Source organism: Anneissia japonica, unplaced genomic scaffold (assembly GCF_011630105.1).
Source record: "Anneissia japonica isolate Jap-2015-1 unplaced genomic scaffold, ASM1163010v1 scaffold4988_len2956909_cov206, whole genome shotgun sequence".
Lineage (NCBI taxonomy): Eukaryota > Metazoa > Echinodermata > Crinoidea > Comatulida > Comatulidae > Anneissia > Anneissia japonica.
Genome location: NW_022696345.1, coordinates 1,935,988 through 1,956,907, shown reverse-complemented (window position 1 = coordinate 1,956,907; position 20,920 = coordinate 1,935,988). Strand labels below are relative to the sequence as shown.

General features: G+C 31.6%; 1 protein-coding gene across 1 annotated transcript in view; it reads left to right on the top strand.

The window, feature by feature from the left end:
* Window positions 1-20,351, top strand: part of LOC117101849 (ephrin type-B receptor 1-like) — a 42,632-nt gene extending 22,281 nt beyond the window's left edge. Inside the window, exon 4 of the mRNA XM_033241960.1 lies at window positions 19,986-20,351. Within this exon, the coding sequence (XP_033097851.1) occupies window positions 19,986-20,050 (65 nt within the window). The 3' untranslated portion in view covers window positions 20,051-20,351. The remainder of the gene's footprint in view (window positions 1-19,985) is intronic.
* The last annotated feature ends 569 nt before the right edge of the window (window positions 20,352-20,920 follow it).

The window sequence follows — 20,920 nt, the reverse complement described above, 5'->3', positions numbered from 1 at the left end:
TTTTGTAATATTTCTTGCTTGTTCTACTATAAATTTGCAGTTGGTCACATCTCATTTACTTTTAGCAAGTTAACCATCAGCTAGGCAAGCAATCATCAATTGACTTGGGCCTTCATGATCATACTTATTAGAAATATATAAATAAATTAACTCTGATGCAGTTTTATATATTTTGCTCTGTTAAATACTTGTTTATGGTCATCTTTGAATGTAAATGATGAAAAATTAAAAGTTACAATGTATATAGGGTTATACTGTGAGGCAAATATTCAAACATAAAAGAACTTAGCATATATCTCGATTGAATCAGTGATTGATATTGGTCATCTTAAAGTATTTTGTGTTGTTCACATTTCAATACGATTTTGATTCTTTTGGATACTTTGTAATCTAATACCATCTCTAATGATTTAAATGAACGTGAAGATGCTGGAACTGCACTGTCCTAATTTTCCAAAACAAAATTTGTTTTTATCAAATTGCCTCCTTTGCTTTCAAGCTCATCTCTCAACAAAATAACTTTATCTGTCTCGCTGTAATAGAAACTTGTAAATTGCGTGTTTCTCGTGACATTGTTAGAATTTGATTGATGAGGCTCGGTAGCGAAAATCTCATGTTCATCAGATGAGCCGGAGCGTATCATCAATGATGTTGTAATCTGATTCTAAACTTGATTTGATCAACCGTTACAGTTTTTCCACATATTTTTCTACTCACTTTTTTTCACCTTGCAACTAACTGGAACTATAACGTTGATGTTTGATGATAAGAAATTGATGAGAAAATGATTCTTTAAATACAGATAGTGGAGGTGAACACAAGTGCAACATAATGAAATTTATTGGTAGGGATTAGTAAAATTTGATAGTAGTTGTACAATAAGCTATTAGTATTATTATAATGGTGTAAACCAATTGGAAATAAGGTTTACCTTATAAGTAATTTGAGTGAGAATCAAACCTATGGCCTATAGACAACTAGTTTGATATAATAATACTACACCACTGAGCTTTACTGTATACCCACAAGTAGCAGCAAGTAATACAATGATATTTTATTACTATAATGCCTACTGGAATACTGTACATATGTGACATTTTACCAGTAATTTAATCTTTTGATATAGTGTTCTGGTATCAATAGTCATGTGACATTAGTCATGTGACATTAACTGAGAGTATCAATGGCATAGTCAAACTACAAATCATTTAGGAGTTGCTAGGATTACAGTACTTCTTATGGAGTGAGGTCTGGAAGGAGACAAACACTGACCAGTACAGGATGCTTTTGAGATGTTGTCCTGAAAAGAGAGCTTGGACAACAAGGAAGATGAAGTGTTTTGGTGCTGAATACCATTTAGTCAGAAAATTTGCTGCTTTAATCACAGCATCCATCGCAGAAGTTTGGCAAAGAAATCAGTTATAGAAATTAAAGACTTGACCGCAAGGCTACTGTAACGTTACTGTATTGTCGATGATATTTAATACTGCTGAAAAGGTGGGGGTGGGGGAGTAATTTGTGGATGACTTTATTTTCTATCTCTCATGTCTGTAATCATAAGAATTAGGCATCTACCACTAGGGACTCTACCCCTGGACCCCACTGGGTGCCTCTTCTTTTGGTGGCCCTAGTGATATTTATGATGGACGAAGAAATAACTGGCAGTAGCATCGTCTGATGCTGATTGGGAAAGTTGGCATTTGAATATGTAAAGTAGAACTATATTATTTTAAATTTATTTCATCATTTTGATGTACAGTAATACAGCTTTTAATAAATGTGGTCTTACAATCAGTGCAATGTGCAGTTAAAAAAGCTTTTAGATTTTAGTGTAATTGTTAAATGTACTGTATCCAAGTATTCACATTGTTTAACAATTTATATTGATAAATTATACTGCATGTTATTTTGATTTAATTTTTAAGTGGCGGATAAGTGTCTACACATATACACTTTTCAATATTTTTTTAATGCATTTGACAGATTGATTTCATATTTTGCATAAAACTAATATTAGCACACAAAGCATTTTTGACACAACACATTAAATTGCTATATATGAGAAAACCTTTTAAAGTTACAATATTTTTTGGGTTCTTGGCTTACAACTTTGGTTACACAGCCCACCTTCTACACAGTTTGTCTGCAGAAAGTTTTATCGGGTGCCCACTAAATTTAACAAAAATATGAAACCTCAAATGACCCAAAAATTAGACACAAGTTGACGTTTGTTATGTCCTATAAACAAAAAAGTGATTTCCAATAAAATACCGTATTCTTCGTATTGTAAGGCAAAATTTTTCATATTTTGTTTTTTTATACCTTTTTTAAAGATTGTCAAAGGAGGGCAGAAAAAAAAAATTGTTTTTATTTGCCAAAAACATACAGTTAAAGGATTCAATAAAAATAAAATTTTATTGGTGAATGTAAACTGTGTAATAATGGGATGGTTTTTGATTTGATTTGATTTATTTTGCATTCAATATCACACACATAACAATAACATTTTGAGAACGAACATAAAAAAAGGAGATGAATAATTAATTGAATGCCTGGATTGACCCATTAAGTCTAGTGATTGTACACAAGACTTATTTCCAATGGGGTCCAGAAGCCAGGGTAATTATTGCACAAGAGCGAATATTTACAGATAGTGATCTGGCAAGGTTTAGAATATATAGTAAAAGATATAAAATAGGTAAACATAGGCCAATTTAAAATTAAAAATTGAAAAAATTGTAAAAAAGTTAAAATAGAACATTAAAATTACTAATTGAGTAAATATAAATGCTTTAAATTTATATAATTAGGAATAAATATACATCACTTATTTTTGAAGATTCCAAGGCAGCAGCCTGCATAGTAAAATTTAAAAACCTTTTTTTTTTCTGAAATTTCCATTTCGGCGGGTATGCTAGTTGGGCAAAAATAAAATCTTATAAATATTCAAAATCATCATTATTGGTGGGCAGCAGGTTCGCTAAACAAGGTATAAAAAAACTCGGCTAAATGTTAAAATAATTATAGGGATTAATAATAGGGATTAATAATTATAGGGATTAATAATTATAGGGATTAATAATAGGGATTAATAATTATAGGGATTAATAATAGGGATTAATAATTATAGGGATTAATAATAGGGATTAATAATTATAGGGATTAATAATAGGGATTAATAATTATAGGGATTAATAATTATAGGGATTAGGAAACTGTTTTGAGACAACTTCATGATGGAGTGAGCCTTCATTAGAAAACACAAAAAAAAAAAAAAAAAAAAATTAAAACTGCTATTCAGTAAACACATGCTTGCTAGGAGTCTATTATTGTTGGGATTGTAATGTTGTCTCTTGCTTTGAGGCATTATTTAAATAATATTCATCATCTGTCACTTGTGCATCTAAAAATAGTTAAACAAACAAATGCTGATTTAATGGGCTACAGTAGTGAAAAAATGTACATTTTTTAATAATCTTACAAAACTTCAAACCTATGCGGGTCAAATGATGAATTTGGTTGGTTGATTACACTACAAAACTTACAAACACTTTAAAGAGAATGAACCAATCAGTTTCTGTCACAAATCATGTACTTTTTATGTTTCTTTTTTTCATGTTTTGATGTATTAAGCCTGTAGGGTACTGTGGGTGCTCAAAATTTGCATAATGCAGTATTATTCAGATTATCATTTTTAGCTTGCTTTATCTTGAGTTTTGGTTTTGCAGAGCTAGAAATGATACTTGTGCATACACTAATATTACGGAGACATATTTATTAATCATTTGTAATCCACGTTATATAATAGTGTTTACAGTGTTTTTAGGTTGCTCAGCAACCTGTTCCAGAAATCTGCGGTCTACCACTAGCCAGAATGCACTTTTTACTCCACGGTGCCACTTGAAATACGGAGAGAGGTCTTATCGGGTTGCGGCTTCTAAGCTCTGGAATGAACTTCCAATCTACATTCGGGAGTCTTCCTCTTTCTCTGTTTTCAAGCAGAGCCCTAAATCACACTTTTTCCTTTCTTTTTAATTTAATTTGTCTCTGTTTTCTGTTAATTTTTCATTTTTGTTGTTAGGATAGGCTAGACCAAATGCCAACACTATTTTCGGGTTGCTGCTTCTAAGCTCTGGAATGAACTTCCCATCTACATTCGGGAGTCTTCCTCACTTTCTGTTTGGAAGCAGAGCCTTAAATCACACATTTTCTTGTCTTTTTAATTTGTCTCTGTTTTCTGTTAATTTTTGTAATTTTGTTGTTAGGAAAGACCAGATGCCAACACTATTCGACCACCTGTGAGTCATGTACCTGCTAACCACTGCTTGTCAGTGGTCTCAAATTGCAGGCGAACGGTGCTATAGTGTTGGTTCCTTCTGCGTTAGTCTGTTCGGTTGTTTTTTTAGCTTGGTTCGCTTAGGTGACCCTCTAGAATAAATCTTATTTTATGTTTTTCTGTTCAGCGCATAGAGACCATGTATTATGTGCTATATAAGTCTCCAACCATTACCATTACCATTATAAGTAAATCGTGACATCATCACTGCAACTCCCAATGTTATTTGCCTATTCTTCATCGTCCAATAATTTTTCTATTAGTTAATTAGAACCCGAAGAAAGTTACTTCAAATTTAGTACTAAGTATGAACAAATTAAGGAATTCTTTGAATCAATGGACCCTCATGAACTAAACGAACTGTACGTTTTGTAGGAACGAAATTAGATGTAGGTCTATGGCCAGGCAGGGTCGAGGCCGCCTCTCCTACGGTAACCTACTATTATTTACTAATAATACGCCTAGGCCGTAGCCCAGCCTAGGCTAGCTAGTTATGAATCATCGCACGATTTTACCTGTCTGCATCGACCACAAATTGACTCACAAATGCTTTAAGAAATGTTTATTTATTTGATGAATGTCTATCAAAATTATATTCCAAACAAGTTCTTCTAACACAAACAAAATTTATTTATCGTATCCGTACTGTACTGCTGATGTATATGTAACGTCACTAGCTCTCTGTATGTTAACATGCACGTACAGCAGGAGCACAAATCAGCATACGCACAACTAAGTGTAACGCAGTACACACAGTGTACTGATCCTATCACTATAGCAACCGATGACTGCTACAAAAGTTGATTAACAAAAAACTAACATTAAAAGACGGTGATTGACTTATAAAGCAATAAGTAGAGCATGCATCGTACACTAGCGGAAAATTATTATACTTAGGTTAGATTTAATGCATTCAAAAATTTCCTTCAGGCCTTGCAGACCCTCAGGAATTTTTTTTAAGCGTTAAATCTAACCTTAGTATAATAATTTTCCTATAGTGTACTATGCGGAGCTCTACTAATTGCTTAATATTATTCGCTTGTAATCTTTATGCAGGGGTCTTGCCAGCTATACCTAAGCGTGTTCTTTTTTAATAGTTCTTTTATCGTTATGTTTCTTTGTTGTGTTACAAAGACGAAATAAATGAAATGAAATCCTAGTATGTAGCAGATACTACTGATAGACGTTCCACCCTGTTGGATTCAGTATATTGACATTTTTCATTTGGTCATTTTAATCAATGTTTGAATCTTGGCAGTATATAAATAATAAAATACTTTAAATAATTAAATTAGTATGTTTTAATAATGTCAATTACCAGTTGAAATGCAGCAGGTAAAGTTTATTCCCAATAATACAATCCCTAATGATTCTAGATTCCCAGTGGTATTAAACAATGCAAAATCTAATAGAGTTAGATCAAAAGCTTATAATGATTTGGAATAACTTAAAAAATATTTATATTGTGCGACCTTCAACTGCTGTCGAAAGGATAATCATATTTATAGAAGCATCAATTACACTGAAAAAAAAAATAATCAGTCCCATGGGAATGTGAATGGTTTGTAATTATTGTTTAACATTAATGAGTACATCCAACATTGGTTGCACAAATAATAAATGTTATTAACATTTGGAACATTTGGTGTACTTTTAGCTAATTATTTTTAGTAATACTGGTAGTTATAATAGTAATTACATGTTTTTCAGTACCTTTGCAATTCAAAATACTAAGTTTGATTGGAGACTATATAAAGTTGACTGTGAAATATATAAACAAGTACATAGCCCTACTTTAATTCCAAAGTTCATATAATTCATAATTTGTCTAACTTTCTGCAATAAGAACTGAATTGAGGATGTGGACCCAATGACCTGTGGAAAATAGTGCTTTGTAACTTCCAAGGAAAAGCACTATACAAGAAACCAGTAAGAAGTAACATAAACATAAATAGATGAGCTTTAAGTTTAGGCTATTATTTTATCCATTGCTACCACATGCATTCTGCCAGCAAGTCTTCAAATGTTTGACAGTAAACATTAACAATCTGATTGAATATGCTTTGTGTATCTGAAAAAATATAAACTTAATAATGTACATGAAATATCTGTAGTAATAAATCTGATAAAGCTGATAGGTCACTGACCTAAACCAGAGCAATTTTTAGAAGAGGTAATAAGCAGTAGTTCAGACTCAGCATTGAAACATACACTGGAATTGTAAAGCAACTCTTTTTAAAAATGTATTTTGCAAACCTGATAATGAATATTTCAAATAAAAATGTAATTTTTTTTTTGGTCTGTAGCAAACCCACAGTCTTGGAAAAATTGGAAATTGCAGATTTATTTTTATACCCCTCCCTGCAATTAATTTTTGTTGTCTTTTATCATCCTATGAAGGTGTTTAAAATAAATAAATAAGGTACAGAATTAAAAAAGTTGTGCCATTCATTTGGAACATTTGTGTGTACTGTACTTGCAGTAAAAACTGAATTACGCATATGAACCCAATGACCAGGGAAGAAGAGTGCATTACAAGAAACCAGTAAGCGTAAACCTTCTGTAAACTTATATGTATTATTTTACCCACTTTTACCACTGATGCTGTCTACCGGTAGTTCTTGATATGTTTGACAGTAAACATTAACAGTCTGATCGATGGATGCTTTGTTTAAATGAAAAGCAATATATAATAATATGTGTACATTATCAGGGTACAACAGCTATGGTGTATTAAGCTCGCAGTAAATGGTTATACTTTATAGGTACTATATTGTGTTTTTATTTATTTATTTATTCTTTCTTTATACTGTAGGCACTTTCATTACTATTACACTGATTTTCAAAGTGGTACAGTTTACACATAACAAAAATATATACAATATAAAGCATTGTTTAACAAAAAGTAAAAAGAATATAAGTATAAAAATACACAAAAAAAATATAAACCAAGCAAAAGAAGAGTCAATGAAATACATTTGTGTAGTAATATTGGTTTGGAATGAATGTAACAACATATTTTGAAAGTTAATTTTTAATTCATTCATCTTTCTTTCCACATTTTTGTTGCCCGGTAAAGAAAAGTGCATTTTCCTTGACTATTATTCCAAATTGGGATGACTAGATTGTTATTTGTTTGGCTATGTGTTCCTTTAGTATGGGTACTATAGTTGAAGATAAAATTTGATGTCAGATATTGAGGAGTGTCACCTTTTAAACATTTGAAAATCATGATATGTCTTCTCTAGCAAGAGTACTTTAATTAACAGAAGTCTTGATATCTACTGAAAGCAAAATTCTACCTAATCTACTGTATTCATAAGCACTTGTAAACAATTGACGTTTTGAATACTACAGTTAGACCAAACACAACAACAATATGCAAAAAGAGGAAATACAAGAGCATGAACTAACGTTTTTAAAAGAATCAACTCGCTCAATAGTGTTACCATTGTAGGATACAGAAATTTCAAGAAAGAATCTAGGTCGTCCCAAATATCATTAGTTTTGTCTTTTTAATGTTTAAAAACTTTAGCTTATTATTAAACCAATTTGCAATTATATTTAAATAAGTATCTAATTTAGATTGGAGAATCTAATTTAGTTTTTTGATTATGCAAGTGTACTGTACCAGTATTTTGGTAAACTTTTGATCTTTAGCAGTGTAACCTAGATACAATTTACACTAACTACTGTAAAATGTAGTGGATCTGTCAAAAAGGCCATGTGGGTGTTAAAAAGTGCATTATTAATGTTACAGCTTATTCCAGATATGTTCATACACTCAAAAAAGGCATTACCAGGTTTCTACTGGTATTTTCGCACCTTATAAGTTCAAAGTTCAGAATTATTTTCTGAATTCATCTGCAAAATTGAAACCAATTTAAGATTCAGGTGAAGATATTACGTTCAGCTGCTGGTTATTAGCCTCGCTGCGATCTTCTATTCTCTCTAGACTCGGTGAAGTCAGAGAACAAACACTACGAGCCGACCTCGCCCCACTAGGGAAGCCCTAAGGGGTGATGGCACTTAACCAGATTGAAGAATTTACCGAACAAATTCCATTTCTGTGCACACAAATGTCCACGTTGATATTAAATTCGGTTTTAAGTTGCATTCATACTGTGCACTGCTGGTTGAATTGTGGAGGAGTCAAGTCGGAAAGAGTCAAAATTATTTAGTGGATGTTTTCTTAGGTGGCGTAAATTGTAGCTCAGAGCGATGTCACTTGTAAACTAACACTCTCTGTAAACACTTTGCCCGGCGGTTTCGTAGCCAGACTTTCGCGGAGTGCATCTCACTAGCTATTTCACAGCTTTTGGGAAAGATATTGCATTTTATTATTTACAATTTTGGTTTTTCCAGTAGAGAAGTAGATTAATCCAAATTCTGGTTCACCCGCAGGCTCAACCCGACTATTCTTTGCTTTCAATCTGTGTAGCATATAGTGCATGATAACTCTACTGTTCTAGGCCTACTGTGAGATTGTAATTAAGTGTTAAATACAAAGCAGGAGGATAAATACAGTTGATAATGTGCTATCTCTTAATTTAATTATACACAAAATACACAGAATACATATTTTATCATCATCATAGCGTGATCATCATCATTGTCATTACAGTAAGTTCACTATATCTATTCCACATTTAGTGTATTTGCAGTTATATTATATATTTCATTTATATTTGTAGTAGATGATTCTTCCAAAAAAGCTCTTTATTAACACATTATTCCATTATTATTTTATTATTATTATTTATAGTTACTGTATATCTGGAATTTTAAATGTACAGTAACCTGAATTTCTTGTAATACATTCCACATAAAATAAAATGGAACTCTTGTGAATATCTTGAGAATTAGCCTACAGTGTAGAATGACTTTAAAAGCACAGTAGCCACATTACATTGATCTATAATAAACTTTTTCATTTATAAATGTAATTAAAAAGAATTTTCAATGAAGTAATTTTTGGTATTAGTCACTTCAAATTGGCAATCAACAACTCATTATCAATTGATATGATTGGGTAGATGCAAAAAAAAAAAAATGTTCTTATGGAATATTAATTGTGATCTATAGCAATAATCCCTGAGGCCTGTGGGACTAATTGATCAGCTGGTGACAAGGTATAATGCTAGAGCTGGCTTTAGAGTATGCTAGCCAGCTTAGCGTTTTGTTGGCAGTGACTGCAATAACTATGAATGAGCTATGTTTCATGCTCATTTATTATATTACCTGTGTTTGGTTTTTTTTTTGTGTCATATACAAGTCATATTTTTGAGGAGTAACTAACTTTATTCTGATGTTGGATATGTTAACATCCTATGAATGGCCGTAATGTAGCATGCCGCTTAACTTAGATCCAGATATACACATTCAAAGTTATATGTGGCACTTCCAGGTTAATATATGCTACATTTTTCGTATGATGTCAACCAGTAGCATCTCTGTGTGAGATATTTTTGTTTGCATTTAAATGCAGTAGTAGTAAAAGACAACATTGATCAGAAGCAATCCCTGTTTAGATGATTATTGTGATGGTTAGGGACTTGTATAGGGTATAATACATGGTTTCAATGCACTGTACAGTAACTAATAAAACGATGTAATCTATCAAAACCTGATTCAGTAATCAAGAATACAATTTGAGCATAAAAGACAGAAGTGCGTAGTTCTTTCCTGCATAAATGATTAATTCTTCTAAAAGTACACCGCAAGATTATATTTATGGTAAAGTTAGACTTTAAATATACACTTTTAAAAAAATAACTATATGTGGCAAAGACAAACCAGTTACTTGTCGCAAATCATGTTTCAGAGAAAATGGCTGAAACATGCTAAAATGATTTTTTTACCATTTTATAGCTATTATTTTACTCTTTAACACTGTATTATTAACATAAAATTAATTTTTGCAATGAGTGACTGGTTTGACTTGTCTTTGCCACATATTATATAGGAATAAATCATTGTATATATATATATATATATATAAGGTCAATTATCAGTTGAAAGATCATCGGCTATGATTTTGAGTTATTAAATCAAAATCAAACAATGATCTTAAAATCAAAGTTATTTTTGTTTTCCTCCCTAATGTCGAAGTTTCCCCTTGTATTGTAAGTGTCAGTTGAATAAATACTATATTCTCATGTATAAGTTGAGGCTTAATAGCAAATTACAAACAAAAAACTGGGGATCATTTTATACGCACAACACATAGGCATTTTTAAAAATTTTTAAGTCATGTATGTTTTGTGTGCGGATTGTTCGTAACATGCAGACTTACTACTGAAATGAAGCTACTGACTGTTAATGAATGAATGCAATTTTAAATGCGGAGAAATAAGATTTTGATGATACATTTTATGCTTACAGTACACCAGTGCTACAATACAAGATTTTGATGCCCATAAAAATAGTGTTATTTGGAAGATTAGCCCTGCATTTGGCTCCATTTTAACCAGATAGATGCAGTATGAAGACCATATAGAGCAGCTAAAAATAGAAATTAAGACAGTACAACAGGGTGGCCGCCCGACATACAAAAATCATCAAAAATTATTCTCAAACTTGATGGTCGTCTTATACGCGGATCATTTTATATGCGAGAGTATATGGTGCATGAATTTAAAGTTATGAAATATTAGTCAATCAACAGATAGATTGTTCTTTATTTTTCACTTCACTCACTAGGACATGACATTCAATGAGAATTCCAGAATAGAACGTGATTTGTAGATACAAATTGATATATTAATGCTTGTAGACATGAATATTTCTTTGACAGAAATTATATGGAAACTACAATCTTTATTAACAGAAGCAGGTTAATGATAGAATGATGTCTGTTAAGTCATCACAAATCAAGCCCATCCTCAAACTTTCAGAAAGCTAATAATATGACGGAGCATTAGTCTAGATGATTTTGCGTTGAAAGAATATATTAAAGGGAGGTACAACCAAACCGGAAATATTTTAAAGGGACTGACTCACATTGGAGGTACTATAGATGGTGCATCTAGATGAGGCTCCTTTTGCATTAGCCAATCACAGTGATGGAGACTTCAGAATGTTTACATTTTAACAAGCATGCAGACTCTGGTTTTTATTGAGACTTCAATATTGCTGATTACAAAAAAAATTGATAAAAACAATACAAACTACTTTCATTTAAAAAGAAAAATTGTCTTAAACTTACATTAGCATGTTTAAATAGGCATTCACATCTCATTTGGTTTGTATTCCCAAACAAATCTCAATCATCATGAACAAGACAATTCTTATTAGTGATATTTATTTATTTAATATTCAAAGTCATTTTTGCTCGCTATCCAAACAAGATCATATGTACGGATCATTAATCATATAGTGGATGATCAATGCATTGATGGGCAGAAATCACATGACATCATATAACAGAAAGGCATTAAATTGCAAGATACACTTTATCCCCACTTGTACAGATACATGGAGATGTTGATTTGTTAGTATTTTTCCCGGATGACAACAAGCTGAGTTCCAAATGCCGATAAGTACAAGTATTAGCAAGCAAACAAGAAAGCAGGTCGTGTTAATGTAGAGAGCTGTTTGCCACTCGTTTGTTTTTGTCAGTTCTTATATCTGATTCTTAAATGTTCTATCGAATGAGTATCTGTTCCTAAATTTGGTGTATTTTGTTCTTTATTTCCAACATGAGATAAGAAAAAAAACCCATTAGATGTGTTCTTCATTTATTTCTTCATTCTTCCGTAATGCTTTTCCAACAAACAAGAGCATTTGTCGTGTGTCTAACCAGGTTTCTATGGTGACTCTAATTGGCTGGTGCTTGAGTTATCTTGACGATGTAAGAATTTGTTAGTTTGATGCAGCCTGTCAAACAACAAAGTTGCTTACTTGTTAATGAGACCATTCTAATCTCAATTACCATGCTAATTGGATCCGAATTACACTAGAAGCTGAATAGTGAATTACTCTGCAGATTAAAGTTAATACTATACGGCATATATTGCAATGTGTTTCACGACCGAAATACTGAGAGATGTGTGTTTAATCCCCTCCTCCTGAGCTATTAATCTATTTCTGTAATTCTGTGTATCACTGACCAATCAGTATTGGTTATGGCATATGTGTCATAGCATTACAGATCTCTGTATCATATATTTAGGAAAGCAGGCAAAAATACTTACAGACGTGTCCCTGGTTATATTAATTCTTGTCTATGTTTCATGTTAATTAAAAATATATAGGTCTATTTGGTAATGCTTATCTCAAGTAGACATTATAGGAGATATTTTCTACTTCCTTCTTGGGGAGAATTCCCTGCAACATATTGCATTCCTGCCTACTAGGATTCCCTCCTTTATATAAGCTTTATTTTAATTTTTATTGTCTTTGGTTGGTCATTTCTTTTTTGCCATTTCTTTTTTGATGTCTGTTGCTTTTTTTTTAAGTTTTTAAAATTTTGTACTGTATTTCTTTTGGGCGCACCTTCAAAATGTGGAGTGTGCCACTGTAAAAAAGTGTAATTTTCCAAATAAATTACTTATTACATATTACTAGCTAAATTCAGCTTCATGCCTGTTTGTATCAGATACAACAGGCATAATTATAATAATTGTTGAATAGAAAAGTCTACTCATTTTTACAGGCATTTATTATGGTTAGAATTATATAAATTATTATTTTTTAAAATTAATTATATACAACTGCATTTTGGTGTAGAATTAATTATATTTCATGTTGTAAATATTTCAAAATCTTATTTATGTTTTTTCCATCTGTTTTTTAAGTAAAAGCTAAGGTTTACTCGACTGCAATTTGTTTGTCTCTAAAGTTTTGTGCTCAACTGCTGTGCCATTATTTCAAGTACCATTCAAGTTGCTATGTATTTTATTGTCTGCTAAATTCAGTAGTTTGGTACTTGTTCTTCATTCCTCCTTATCAGAAATTCCATCTATACTTTTGTTGCGATTTACAGAATAGAAACGTGATCAAACATTGCTGTTGAATTGGGTTAGTCCAAGATTACTGTAGTAAGGAATTTCTTTGTGTTGTTCTCTAGTCACAGATGCTATATTCATTGTTTTATTGTTATTCTCAATAAATATTTGCATAGTAAAGTAATTGATTTAATTTGAATATTTCTATAGTAAAAATCTCCACATGGATCTAAAAGACCTTGTCATCAGTGATTTTTATAGAATGTTCTTTTGTTTGCTTAGGCTTAATTAAATTATTATTACTGGTATTAAAACATTTAAAGTCTTCTATAGCTACATTATATCTAATGGTATATAGCTTCCAAGGTGAAATGTATGGGAAAATGCATGAGGGGACATATGCTTGATACGTGATCAGATAATAGGTCCATTGCAAGTGTCTGATCAAACAGCTTTGCATAGCTTGTTTTATCCCAGAATATCAGTAGTAGAAGATGGGGATGGCAGAATTGGTGTTAGCCCCTCTTCCCAATCACCCACATTGTCAGTAGGCAAAAAAATCTATAGCCAAGTGTTAAATTTAAATGAGGTTGATAAGAGATCAAAATTGATAAACATCCCAAGCATGCCTCCGGGATTCCCTTAATACTGTTGGTGAAGAAAGGTTCAAACCCATCCCACATGTACCATAGCACACTCCCCCTGCCGCTATAGTAATAATAATAATAATAATAATAATAATAATAATAATAATAATAATTATAATAATAAATGTCGACTTATATAGTGCATATTGTAGACTAACATCTATGCCCTTTAAATTAGTACCCCCGGTCACTGGATCAAGCACATGGAACACAACACTCATGCCTCATAATGTTGCAGCTGTAATCAGCGCATGGTTGTGTTTGAACCTACCAGGTACCAACTTGTACTCCTGGGTGGAGAAAGACAACCGTAGATAAAGTGCCTTGCCCAAGGACACAAGCGACTTGCACAGTGAGAGTTTTGAACCCTCAACCTCAAGGTTTGGAGTCCAAGCCATAACCGGTGCACCAACCACTACTATATCTTGATTGTCGCTTGCACACCGACAAAAAAAAAAGATTTGGATCCCCCACTGAATATTGCGTATCATCTTCCTCCTCTTTTCAAAATTATGGTAATTATGAGTAAAAGTATATTTTTTATAGCTTGTGTAGTAAGTCAACATCCTATATTAGAATATATTTCTTCATTCAAAATATTGTGTGTGGGATTGTTTAAAATAAAATTTGATTGTGGCTTGATCTTTGTACTTAATTTATATTGTATTGTATTACACACACCCCGAATTATTGTCAATATTAGTTTATTTGCAATTACTTTGTAATCAGCTTCAACACAGATTTCAATCTCATATTTCTCTTTATTGTCTCAATTTTCCTGTGACAGTTACCTCAATTGTGATTAATATCACCATGGTGATGCATCATTTAAATAGAGTGTTTGCTATTATTTGCATTCAATGGACTCTCAAAATAGTTTGGTTGGTTTTTGCTAAATATTATCATCAGTTGTATTTGCTTGTTATTTTTTACATTAGCACTTGTGGTATTTATTGCAATCTTTTTAAAATTCATATTTCCAGAATTATTATTTGTGAAAAAAATTATATTTTAATGAAATATAATCATGTTATTTATTCAAGAAAAGAATACTTTATTAACCAACTAATAGACCTATGCTCGTATAAACTCCAAATTTCATATTTTGAATAAATGTTTTCAATCCTTTATTGATCTGTGTATGAGAAAATCCAAAATTCCAAAAATTTAATGGTGATAGCATAAAAGTACAAATGTCTCTTAAAGAATCGGTGATAAATATTTTTGAGTTGTATGTTATCTGTTTATTTATCATTAGGGATGGTAAGATGTGTGATATGCCATTATATAGCCTGATGTATTTTTTTTTTTTTTTTGCATTTTTGTTTGTGCAGCAAATTCACATTATCTATCTAATCAAATTGAAACTTGCTGTTTTGTAGTTTATATTCATTTTTTTAATGTTGTTTTTTTTATGTAAGAAATAAAATGATGTGGAAATTAAATATATAATAAATTATCTGGCAAGACATGGTTGTCATCTACTAGCTGGGTGACTCCAAAACATCGGACCAATCCAACATCTCACAGCAATAATTTCTTGATTCCAATCTAAAAATACAATTTCTGATGCAATGTATATAATACTTGCGAGATTATTCGCAGTGGAGTATGAAATATATAATGTCAAGATCGATACATCTGTCAAATCTAGATGAAAAACAAAGTAATAATTCATAATTGAAAACTGCAATCTATAGAATTTGAAGGGTTATAGAGAGGATAAAATTGGAAAAAGCATATCACCTCGACGTATTAATGTATTTGTTGTCAGGTTCCATATTGCGCTTTTTCTTGAAATTCATCAACGGTTAAAATCACATTTCCTTGCTGTATATTACAATAATCTTTGAATGATATTTTTAACACCAAGTTTGTTTCAGAACGATTTATATCAACACGTTAAATCTATATCCTTTTCCTTAATAGGGTTATTTTTCCACTCCTTTTTGGAATACTGTACTTAGCTAAGGTTTATGTGCCAGTCATATCACCTGTTAATCTTTATAATCTTCCATTACCATATTTTCTTGATGCCTCTTTTTCTGAATTACTTCAAAATTTCGTAATACTTCGGAATATGAAAGATCAGGAAATTGTTAAGAATATATTTTTTTTTTTAAATTACCGGGCAACTTCCTTTACTTTTTAATTCCTGCTTCATACACAAATATTAAGGTACAGAGACAAGCCAGCTCACTCTCAGGTACAAAATTTGAAAAGTATAATCATTGGGATAATAGCCCACTGTACAATTTTATATTGCTTGTGTATGGCACAGTGGCTGTACGTCTGGCTTCTGCACAAACAAATATCAACTGTTTATTTTCAAGGTCAGCCTAGGGTAGTTTAAGTTTTAAATAGAATAAAAAACTTTAAATATGATAACCGTAAGTACTGCACAAACTGGTACGGCATTTCCTAAAAAAAATCCGAGCTACTGGGTAGAAGCCTTCAATTATTAGGTTAGCTCATAAGAAAGCAGTACAAACACTTGGAATACACTAAAGATTTAAAAAAAATGTTGGATTCATTCCATTAATTTCCTGCCTACTTATATCTCTTTATAACATCACATAAACAATGATGAAAATTACAAAATTAATTTCAAAAATTGAATTATATCAAAATAGGAAAAATAAGTATACTAAAGTTATAGCATATTTAAAATTTACATGCTTCCTTATTTATGGATTCTTAAAAGATAAAGATATATAATATGAAGTAATGGAATGTAGTTGATTTAGTAGCTTAAAATATTCTACATGCAGTAATAATTGTATAAATTAAATGTAGTCAGTGATTATCAGTTTGCTTGAAAAATGGCCATACACTTAAACTCGTATTTAAAGATGTGAAAAAGTGTTTGTTTATCTCTTATGATTGCTGACAACAGCGATGATTATTAGTACATAGATAACTGTTAAATGGACTTTGATTGTTTGTATTATTCAATAAATATGTTTCCCTACATTAGCAATGTTTACTTAGATCCATTCTGAGTCAGGAAGGAAGTGATACATAACTTCAACGTAAACAAGTGACTTTATAATAGCATCGCAGGTTTTGTCTTGAATGAAGACCACAAAAGCGACAAGGCAAACACAACACTTATACTGCCACCAACAATCAGTCGATGGCACTGCATAGATGAGCATTTGTATAGAGCGGAAATGCATTTTTTAACCGAAATGGCCAAACTAATGTGGGTATATGCATCTTCCTCCAAATTAAGCCACATGCTGTACCCCTTCTCCTAAATAATGAAGAGCTGCAATATGATTGAACAAACTACACAAGGACATTTTAGGTAAGTGCAAGCACAGTGGCTAGGTAACATATGTTTACCTAACTGAGCTGTGCTGCTCTCGCTCCCTCTTTATAAAAATGTATTACAGCATGACCTTAACATTACCTTTCTAAATGAAGAAAATTGAATTCAATGACTGACATTCAGACTTGCAGTCTTCTTTTCTCTCATCTTAACATCCTCTTGAATAGACGTTGAGATGGCGGTTTAGTCAAAGGGGAAAAGAATTTGATTTAACATACCTTTCAAAATGATAAAACTTTAATTTAGTGAGAAGACTTTAAGATGCAAAAAAGTCCTCTTCACTGTCATCTTAACGTCCTATTGAGGAGATGTTAAGAAGGCGGTTTAGTCTGTATCTTCTTTGTGTATGGACATTGATTACTAGATAGCAATTTAGGGTTATGGCATTCAAATTGCCCTTTGTGTAGAAGTCACAGTTATAAATCAAACTGGTCAAGAGAAATCAAAATTTCCTCTCTTTAATTACTAAATCTAGTAGTTTTCAATTTTCTTGTAATTTTCATTGTAATTATGGAACCATTAGAAACAATGGCTTTCATTTTTTCATTAATTAATCTCAGTATTAAGTACTGTAATAATTAATCTGTAATGTCAAGAATTTATATGTAATCATAGGAGTCAATTTAAAGTAGAAACTACATAAATTGAAAAGAATTGTCAGTAAAAATACTTAAAAACTTGATGGAAGGTTACTAAGTTCAAGAAAAACATAAATTATTTTTATATTCAAAATTAAAGGAAAGAAGATAGCTAAAAGCAGTAGTAAGAAATAATCCCTAAGAAAATCTACTCAACATTTCAATATTTTTAGTGTTCAAATCCAGAAAGTATAAGCTGAGCTATAGACAGATACCTACAGATGTGTTTTTACTGCTATAGTATGTTCTTTGAAATAACCATTCCTTTAAGAGAGCATCTTAGCTCAGTCCGCTAATCTGGTGGTAACCACTGTGTGTGCGCTGAACCGTGGAGATTTCTAGGTTCTCGGTTCAATTTCCATCGCTGCCTCTCCTTGTGTTTCAGCACATGTTAAAGAATGCAGTATACTCTTCGGAAAAGAGTAGGGGATTATTTCTTGGTGTACTGTCCAATCACAAGCAGAAGGACCCCACTGGAAATAAGTCGTCTTCTTGACTTACTTGGGCTATCCTTGGTGTTTGAATAAATTTAATCTAATCCAAGAAATTATTTTCAGGCAGTAGAAAAACACCTTAGGAAATAATATAAGAAAATGTGTTTGATAGTATTAGTATGACCTTGTAAAGGGTCATATCGCACCTTAAATAAATATTGGTTTTGGATCAGTTGTGTTCTGCGAGTCTAGGTTCATGGTATAATTTCTTGTCCGTTTCCTTTCGTTGTTGTCAAGCGCCTTGAGGTTGCTTCAACGGGAGGTGCTATACAAATCGCAAATAATTATTATATCATGTGAAATACAATGAAATTTTAGTACAGACTCTAAACTCGGAATATTTAAATATTATTAGATTGTTTTATTTTGTATATTTTACCATGGATATTTATTTTAAGTCAAAAAAATTGAACGATATGAATACGTTATAGACTTTTTTGATTTTGAACGATATGAATACGTTATAGGCTTGTTTGATTCTGAACGATATGAATACGTTATAGGCTTGTTTGATTTTGAACGATATCAATATGTTATAGGCTTGTTTGATTTTGAACGATATCAATATGTTATAGGCTTGTTTGATTTTTTTTCAAGAACAATTCAAGATTAAATATTATTTGGCATAAATACGATTTCTGGCCAGAACATTTCATTTGTTATATACACTGTAAAAGACACACAAGATTGGCTTAGGTCAAAGTATGTGGATTGGTGAATTTTAATGGAAATTGTTAACTTAGGGATTAGGAAAAAATAGACATATATAATAAGGAACAAGGTGTGATAATTCCATTTAATTAAATTTGATTTACAAGAAATTTAATAAACTGATTAGAAATAATAATTTTCAGTGATGAAATGCTGTTTGATACTCTCCCTTTAAAAGTTAATTTTCAACATCATTCGGTTTATAAGCCAATGGGATTGTTTTTCAGTAAAGCAAATATAGTAAAATGAAAATGTAGGCCTATCATCAGTGGACCTTCTGTTAAATTACATTTCCCAATGCTATAAATAAATTACAATAAATTGTTGTTATTTTTATGCAAGAAAGCCTATAAAAACATATGTTTTCCCTTTAGCACTGCCAGAATACTAGAAACTCTTTTTAAAATTCAGTTTGTGATTAAACTAATAACATTGCAAAATTGAACAAGCAGATTATTTTGAGATTCTGACATGTGTTCCTAAAGCCTTTGTAAATTGAATTGACAGAATTTTGTATAAATTAATTAAGATTAATTTGAGTACATATAAGCCATCTATGTTTCAGTTCAAGATGTACATTTTTAGTGCGGTTAATACATAAACGTTGTGTTGAATAACAGAGTCAACAAATGAGAGTGAACTGATTAGAAGAACTGAAGCAAAGTGAAAATGCAATAGAACGGTAGTTCTACTTTCTGTAGATTGTCTATTCCTTAAAGGAACATGTCCCAAATATATATGTATTTTGCTTAACTTAACCTGAAAATAATAAATGCCTTTGTCTCCATATCAATAATATTTGAACAGTCCATTTAATTCATATTTAGTTTTCCAAGATATATCTACATGAACATTTTTATGTTTTTTAACTACTCAGATGGTCAGTATGCTGAAGCCTCTCCTTCCTGCTTCCAATTTATAGCCCAAAACTACAACTTTTGAATGGATGTTTTTGATGAATCAGTTTAAAAAGTTATGGAAACCTTGTGTTAGCATTGGAGGCCCTCAACTGTAACAACTACCGGGTACTTGGTATTTATTTGACAATATGGCGGTATTAGGTTGCTCTGTATAATCCGTGTAGCTGGTACCGTGATATAGCAATAAAGCTACTCTTTGATCTTTCTCCAATTGTGACCATGTGATAAAGGAAGTTATGTGCTGTACATAGGGCTATTAAACAACTAGAGTGCTGACAAGGCGACGAAGCAATAGAGTACCACAGTCGTGTCGTCACATCAGGTTATCGTTCATTACGCCTGAACAACTTCATAGTCTAATGGTTTAGAATAGGCTTTCTGGAATAGGCATTTTAAAACATAATAATTTACCATCAAAATGTACTAAAAACACAAAAAACTTGCATTATATTAGTTATCGAACACACATTTAATGATCAATTAACATTTACAAAGAAAAATTGAGATACAACTTCTTAATAATTACGTTAGAAATTGGGATCAATGGTTTGTCAGTGGAGAAAATGGCGTCGTTTGTGTTGCCGAAAGCAACAGAGTAGTAGGCCTATCACATGGTATCGTGACGTAACACTGTAGTACTCTATGCAGAGTTGTGTATGCGTACTTAAGAAGATGACTGCTGAAGTGCCACCTTCAGGCTTATTATACATAATTATACCATAAATAAGCCTTCTGACTATTATTTCATTAATCATTATTATTAATAGTACTATTAAATTATTAAACTAGCATCCAAAAAGAGGCCAAGTGGAGTAGAGTATATAATATTGAAAATAAAGTACTGAGGAATGAAAATCGCAATCATATTCCCTACAACGCAATACCGCAATGC